Here is an 8,595-nt window from a genome sequence, read left to right as displayed (position 1 = left end):
CACATCTCTGGTAATAATCCCTTCACCTTTTCGGGTTTTTTGTTTTTGTTTTTACAAAGTAGCCATTTTTATTTCATTATCGATTGCCCAGATCGTTCAATGCTTCCACATGAGCTATTCACTTTGTATGTGCCCAAATTATTCAATGTTTAGCTTCTCGGTTTCACGAAGAACATGTTTCATTTGGTACACTTTCTAGGAAGAAATTATTTATAGGGCAAAAAAAGGTTATATATTTTCCTTTCAAAAAAAGAAAGAGAAAACACTCGCTTGAATTTTTAATTTTTTCATGCAATCGCACTGGATATGGTGGTGCATTCAGTGACATTGGATAGACTCAGATGGATTTTTATTTATTTGTTTTCTCTTTTCCTTTCTTTTGTAGTGATTGTATTTTGTTTGTCAGTTGAAAATCCCTTTTGGAAAGGTCAAGTAGGAGGAAGAGATTTAGTTAGCCAGGTGCAATTGTTATATGAATCCGGCATTTGATGTTGTGGCCTTTTGAATGATTTTGGAGCCATGTTTCAGTGGCTATTCAGAGGCCATGATTTTCATGAATCTGTTATTTTGTTTTCCCTTTCACTGAGGAGAAATTGTGTGCATGCACGCGCGCACATGTGTGTGTGTGTCATCTTTGTAATGAGAATATAAATGCAGTTATTGCAAATTAGGCACTAATTAGAATTTTAAAAGCAATCATGAGTCATGACCGGTTTACTTATCTTCACAACAGTTAGGTAAAATATTGAACTGAAGTACTAAATTTCTTGTGTGTATTATGTATATAGTTCTAAGAATTGTTTCCTGAGATGTAGGAAACATGCAGAGTCCAGATGCAAATCGGCTTCCCGAGGTTGATTCCTTGCCGGATGGGTTTGTGGAGAGCACTACAGATCCTGTTGCTCCTCCAACACCATCTTCTGAACAAGAGAAACCCCCGAATAACTACACGGAGGATGGTTCCTCAGACCTCACTCGAACTCGTGAATTATCAAATGAGTTGGGAGAAAAAGAGTTTCAAAACAATCATGGTAAGAAAAATCAGGGAGAAACTATAAACTTCTCACGTTCAATTGTCTAAAGCACATACTTTTGATGCTTCAGACTACTCAGTGGAAGTTCAAAATGATAGCTGTATGCGACAGGAAGAAGGCACTCAGATTACACCTCCTGTGGCCAAGTCTGGTTCTGATGCTATGCAATCTGGATGCTGTACAGTGAAGGATAAGCAACATGGTGAATCTCAAAGTTTAGATAAATGTAATTATCCTAAGCCTTAATGCTCCCTTTTGTAGATGTTGTAACCAGTAAATGCATGGTAATTGTTATTATTATATATCTTGGGAATTGCATGAATAACATTTTTCTTGAATAAAGACTTGATCAGTTACATCAGGTTAGCCAATTTTGATCATGTTGGTGAAACTATGTCATGTATTTATTTCCTAGTGATACGTGTATGATGCTTCTGGAAACTATATCAACATAGCACCTAAGACTAAGACCTAATAATTTTGCACACTTTGGTGCTTCTCTCCACCTACATTCTCTTTCTCTTTTATTTTTACTACAAATTCAACATAAATTGTTTTACATTGAGGTCAAATCAGTTCTAGATAACTTCATGGGAAGTTGATAAAAACATTTGGATCACCTAGACTAATATCCATGATTACTTTGCTGGCAAAAACCAAATTGAGTATGCAAACGTTTAAGACTTTTTCGGTTTTACAGATGAATGAGATCTCAATATCTCATCAACAAATATTTCTTATATTTCTCTTGTGCTGCTGGACAATGCACCACACTAACTAGCTTCCGGAAACTCGATTCAATCGATGGATTCATGCTTGCTTGAACTTAGAAGATAATTTTTCATGTGCGCTTTTTATACAACAGAAAAATAATAGAGATAAATGTAAAGAATTGCTCATGTCTGCAAAATATTTATTTGCTAGTTGTTACAATATCCCCTCATTGCATTTATGTGTTCTAGTGCTTTCCTATAGTATCCGACATGGTTTTGTTTCTTTTTTATCCTTTCCTTTGCAGCAACTGTTGAACCTTCGGAGACAAAAGCAGCAAAGGATACATCTTCACCAGATATGGTTGACTCTTCAAAAAACAGAAAACCAGTTAGTAAATTTATCCTGTTAATTCTCATCTATTCACACATGGATTAGTACATATAAATATATCAGCCGTTCTATACATTCTGATGCTCTTGCTCAATAAGTTTAAAAGGATTGTTTTTGCAGTATTCATATTTGAGTTAAAGAGATTTGATTGGGTGAATACTTTTTGCTATATATTTCCTCATTTTCGTCAGTATTAGCAGATGTGTCATGTTCCCTTATTTTTGTTTAATACTACATATGAACATATGAGAATGAGACAACCTTTGGAGGGGACTGAACAGTTAAACTTAATTTCTTAGGAAACTGGTGAAAAGCGTAAGAGTGCAAAGCGTACACTTAAATCAGAAAAGGAGCTTTTGGAGTTTTCACTGAAGTATCAACAAGTGTTGGCAGAAAGAGATGCTGGTATGTTGCAATGAGTAATCTGACTTTGCTTATTAATTTGAAATATACTCTACAAAGCCTTTGCAAAGCTTCAAATTATTGGAATTTTTACTTCATATCAGTATTAGACTAGAGAATTTTAAGGGATTTTTGCTGCATTGATCAATTACCTCAGTAATTTGAGTGCGTACAGTGGTAATTTGTAATGGATTATGTCATTTTATTGTGCTGTTTTGGTCTTCCTTCTGTATGTATGATTTCTCTTTTATTGAACCCTACTTAGCAGGAAAAAGCTTAGTTGTTGTTATGTTATTTCTCTTACAAATATTAAATTGAGGTACCTATTCTATGATAAATTTACCTTCCATTTTTGTGCCTTTAGTGGGCCTAGTATTTCCGGCACTTGCAATGGCTTCTTTATTTCTTTATGTTCAAAAGAACAAGATCTTTCCATTTTCTAGTACCATGGCCAAAATGAACTACCGCTTCCATCATCTCTTCCAACGTTATGTTCCAGTATCTTTTAAGACAAAAGAAAGTAAGGAGGAGGACGAAAGAACAAAAAAAGAACAGTAACGTTCCTCCTTATCCATACCTACCTACCGACTATGGGACCCAACTATCATTGTTCACACATCACATGTGGATTGGTGGATTTCTCATAGTTGGTGCTGCTGCGCACGCAGCTATGTTTAATAGAAAGATATCTATATAATATCTTATTTATATATTTCTTTTTATATTTCTATATTTATTTTTATACTTATTTTTATTCAAAAAGAATAATATATATTAATAAAATAAAAAACGAAATCCAATTTTATTAATAATTAGATATATGTGTAAGACATATTTTCTTAATTCTAATCGACTGGGCGTATTGTGTTGATTCTTTTAAGTAATATATCTGGAAATACCCGTCGATTCCTTATACTCTTATGGAATCTCAAATAAAGGGAAGCATCTCATTTGATAAAATGTTGATGTTAATTTTTTCTTTCCACTGACTGTTGCCTTCTTTATGTAGCTCTTGCTGTTCGAGATAAGCTTGAGTCACTTTGTAGGGAGTTACAACGTCAAAATAAAATGTTGATGGTATATTTCTGTTGCGCTGCTACATCTTAAGATTGTTTAGTTGCCAAATTAAAGCTCTCTTATCTTTGCATTTAGAGTGGCTACTTTTCTTGGGCCAATCTTATGGTCTGTATCAAAACTATTTTCAGGAAGAATGCAAACGTGTATCGACCGAGGGGCAAAACTTGAGGCTGGACCTTTCAGCCAAGTTTCAAGATGCAATCAAGGTTTGATCATTCTCTCTTGTTTAGCGTGTATGATACTGAAATATAGTGCACATTTGGTATATTAGGAAGATGTAAAGGATACTTAAAGGCTTGAGTTTAACTTAGCAATAAAAATGTATAACACATTAATTCAATTTAATCTTTGAGCTGTGCATAGAGGTCTGAGAGGATCAGATGAGTTGCCTTTCTCTGTGATCGGGAATCTTATATCTCCCTTGTCATTGAAATACAATTGCTGCTCGAGCAGTGTAATCTTCGTCAAACATAAAGCGGTGTGATCCCTAAACAAGTTAACTCCTAACCTTTATCTTATACGAACTTCCCTCAAAACAATAAACCTCAATCAGATCTAACTAACTACAGTCTAATATACTCTATAAAGAGGAAACACTGGCTACCATGAACAAAAAGTATCACCTAAAAGGGCCATGATTTTAACAAAGAAGAAATATTTTTTCCTAGCTGCCCCATGATTGTATCATCAATTAGCTTTTTCAGTTGTTATAAAGAAACCACAAAGTTACAGTTGGTGTAATGGTCACAGATATTTGCACAGCAATAATGATTGAGATTGAGATAATATGTTTCAATGTAATAATACCATAAATGAAACTTTTTTTCCTTTTAAAATTTCTTTTTCTCATTTGTAACGATTAGTATTTTGGTGATTTCTCTCACCAATTTCTGTTGCAGGATGTGAGCAATAAGCTTGAAGAGCGAAAGGATGAGTGTCTTACTCAGCTTAAGGAAAATGACATGTAAGACCTCGACAGCTGATATATTTATGTTCAAACATGTGCATATTTTATTTTTGGAAAATACTTAATCACAATAATAACCAGAATTTTGTTATCAAAACTTTTAACCTGTGCATAGATTTGCTCTTTTAGCTGATCCAACCATTGTCACTGAATTTATATAATTTCTGGAAAAAAAATTATTGCACACAACATGAGTCTTGAACCTGTCTCAATCCGCTCACCGTAGTGCTTTGTTCTTTATTTATCATTTATTTATTTATTGTACGGTACATTTATTCTTTAAAAAAACAGTAACTGAATGCCTACAATATTGTTTTATTTAACTGTGGAATTGTATTTAGTTGAGCAGAAAATAATTTGCCATGATTCCAATACAGGTTAAGAAACAAGCTAAAGCAGCTTGCTGATCAATATGAACTATCTGAACAGCAGTACGCCCAGAAGGTAATGTTTGTATCATCCTACGATTAGTCATGTTTACTCATTTTTTGGAATCGATAACCTGTAGTGATTATTTTATGTCTGAATCAACAGTTGAAGCAAAAGACATTGGAACTTCAGCTCGCTGATTTAAGAGTTAAGCAACACGAGGAAAAATTGGTTCAGGAACAGTCTCAGATTAAAGTATATGCAGAACAAGTGTCTCAGCTATTAGCAACAGAAAAGAATTTACGCATGCAGCTGACGACTGATGGGGAAAAATTCCAACAATTCCAGGTTTCATTTGATTCTCTTTGTATTAAAATCTATTTTACGCCAATGAGTTCATTGTTATCTTATGTTATGTTGATATTGACGTGATGTTTGGATACAGAGACTTGTTGTACATATCATTGCTAGATGCTTATATTTTATGACTACAAGTTTTGATGCATTGAGTTTCAGGAAGCCTTGTCAAAAAGCAATGAAGTTTTCGAAACATTTAAAAACGAAATTGAGAAGGTATACTTCACTTCTCTTTGGGTTCTTCCTGGAGTAATGCTGGTTTTACTATGTTGAGTGCATATATAAAGTCTTTGATCTTTTCCTCTATTGTGGTTGTAACTACCAGATGGCGAAATCAATCAAGGAACTCAAGAAGGAAAATCAATTCTTGAAGAGTAAATCTGAAAAGTCTGATATTACGCTTATAGAGTTAGTTGATGAGGTATAGCTTGCAGTTCCATTTTTTCATTGCGCGTATTGCTTGTTTTCCACGAGTGTTTTCATTGTCAAAATGTGTGAAATTTCACTTGTTAACATCTGATCTGAGCAGCGCGAGCGGTTGAAGAAACAACTGGAGAAAACAACGAAACAGAAGGAGAAGCTTGAGTCGTTATGCCGGTCGCTTCAGGCAGAAAGGAAGCAAAGTTCCTCTGAGAACAAAAGCAGCAACAATTCAGTTTCATCATGAAGAAAATAGTTGGTTCTAAGCACATTCCTAGAGACTTGTGGAAGGAAATGTATCATTCTAATACTCTTTTTTTTGTATCTAATCTAGCATGGCTTGTTTTGTCAGGGAACTTTCATGCAATCATGTAATTTCATAATTCTGATTCTTTTGCTATAATACTATCTTATTATATTTTTCTTAAAGATGCAAAGCAGGGTTTTTAGAACATCCTTTGCATATTAGTTAACTATAAAATATCAAAGCGTGACACTATATGAGATTCTTAAATTACATCCAGTCTTAGATGAAAGTTGAACTCGGATGCAGCATTTAAGAGACATCCTAATGTGCCATCTGAACTAAGCCTCAAGCTACAACAAGGGAAATACTAAATATTGCATATTCCAAACAATTGATCTTGGTTAAACATAAGATAAGTTGGGCTGTCTTTGTGTGATTTCAAGATCACAGGTTCAAAACGTAGAAGCAGCTAGCAATATGCAATTAACAGGTTAGCCTGTCCAAATTACATCTTTTGAGTGCGGTCTTTTCTTGGACCTTCCGTTAATGCGGAAGCTTGTGCACCAGGCTACCCTTTGATTTGTTTCCAAATTGGAAGAAGAAGAAAAAGAAGCGTCTTTCATCAAAATGAATCTTCAGGGTTGGGGTTTTGATCTGAGTTGTACATTGAGAAAAGAAGAATTTGCTATGCTTGAAGGTACCCTTCCAGTTAAGTTGTTATTTGAAGGATCAAGATCAGCAAAGGGTGCCACATTGTAACTCATTATGTGAAATGTTTTGAAAAAGTGATAGATTAGATTTAGATGACATGTCCCAAAACTAAAAATGATACAATTTTAGAAGTCTAAGTACATTACCTCATTTTTTATTTTAGCTATACTATCAAACTTAACGATGTGGTTTTCACTTTTCACAGCAGGATCTAACCGACAAGTTCATAAAGATCAGGCACTAAAATCATACTAATTTTTTGAAGATAAGAAGAAACCTTAAATACTAAAAGTTGCTGGTAACTCCAAGCAACATGATTGCAAATTTGCCAATGTATCTCAAACAATGAAAACTAACCGATTTTTTTCCCCAAAGAACATAAGAGTATGTCGCCATAGGTTAAATTATTGGGAGATTCTATGGTGCTTACTAAGAAAATCAACATAATATGTTATCCTTATGTGTCAATTATTGATTGGAGGCTATATCTTTAAATAAAAAAGAGAAAAAAAATATTAAATTAAAGTAATATAATAAAAATTTTATTATAATAGTTTATTATAATAAAAATTTTGAGAAATTTTTTAAATAAATAAATTAAATATTTTATTTTTCAAAATATATTATTATAAGAATATTTATTAATTAATGTAATATTATTTATTTCATTTATATTAAAAATAAGATGTATATATATATATTTTATTTACACTATAAATAAAATAAATAAAATAATATAAACAAAATATTAAAAAATTCTATTAATGTTTGAAATAATAATAATAAGTATAAAATTAATTAAAATAATAAATATTTAATATTTTTTATTATAAAATTGTTAAAACATAAACTTAGATGAGTTATGTAAATCGATTTTACTTTTTAAAATAATCTAAAATAAACTATAAATATTTTCTTTTTAATTATCCAATAGTCTATCATAAAAATTAAATAGATATATAAATATTTCATTTACACTTTAAATAAAATTGACTAAAAAAAATTTAATATGTATCTCGTTTACATCTTAAGTACGACAAAAAAAAAATATGGCTCTACGAGAAATTAATACTTAACTCTAAACTATTGATCTTGTATAATCTTTTTAGCGTTGTTATCTATACAAATATAATATGAGTCCTAAAAAATAGCCTCCAATCAACAATTAACACATAATAAAGACAGCATGTTATGTTGATTAACCTTATAATTTTATTAAATTTGTAATTAAGTCTTTACATTTTAAAAGTTTTAAATTAGATTTCTGCACTAACTTTAATTATTCCAAAAGCATTTAATTTAACTATATATGTTAAGAAATATTTGCGAATAGTGTAAGATGGATGAAAATATTTTTAGAACATAATTATTGAAAAAGATCTAATACAAATTTAAAATAATATAAAGACTCAATTAAAAACTTCTAAAATGTAAGAATTTCATTACAAATTTGAATGAATTATAAGGACTAAACAAATAATTTAATCGTTAGTATATTTCTCAATAAGAATATAGGACTAGTTATGCTCCATCGTAATGAATTTTTTCACGTGGCAGTGGATCAAGAGCAATCAGCCAAAAATACCAAGGGGAAGTTAAAACTTAAAACCAGTCATCAAGAGCATTTTTTGTATTGAAATTAGGTTTATTTTGATGTTAAAACTATGGGAGTATATTTTGAAAGACGTGTTTTCCATTTGGTGTGCCTTTAAAAAGCTGGCTGTGACTTGCTTAACTTTCTTTCTTTCATATGTTTAAATAGGATGACCATGTTCTGATTAAGTTTAATGATAATTACTAAGTTGATTAGTTATGGTATTACATCAAGGATGTGTTTTAGAAGTTTACTAGTATTTTTATCCGTAATTTTAATATAAATTTTTTAAAATTATGTTGATTTTATCTTA

The 8,595-nt window shown here is 31.6% G+C and overlaps 1 protein-coding gene across 1 annotated transcript; it reads left to right on the top strand.

Annotated features, from left to right (window-relative positions):
* Nucleotides 816–6,184, top strand: LOC107618938 (beta-taxilin; the record flags this gene model as incomplete). Its single annotated transcript, XM_016321132.2, is given in 12 exon segments — nt 816–1,031; nt 1,105–1,260; nt 2,053–2,135; nt 2,438–2,543; nt 3,550–3,617; nt 3,746–3,823; nt 4,517–4,581; nt 4,962–5,028; nt 5,119–5,301; nt 5,470–5,526; nt 5,636–5,731; nt 5,840–6,184. Coding segments are annotated over 12 exon segments (1,308 nt in total). The 3' UTR covers nt 5,978–6,184.

The sequence above is a fragment of the Arachis ipaensis genome, chromosome B09, assembly GCF_000816755.2.
Source record: "Arachis ipaensis cultivar K30076 chromosome B09, Araip1.1, whole genome shotgun sequence".
NCBI classification, from domain to species: Eukaryota; Viridiplantae; Streptophyta; class Magnoliopsida; order Fabales; family Fabaceae; genus Arachis; species Arachis ipaensis.
Note: the sequence above shows the minus strand (reverse complement) of the source record. Positions and strands in the feature narration are given on the sequence as shown.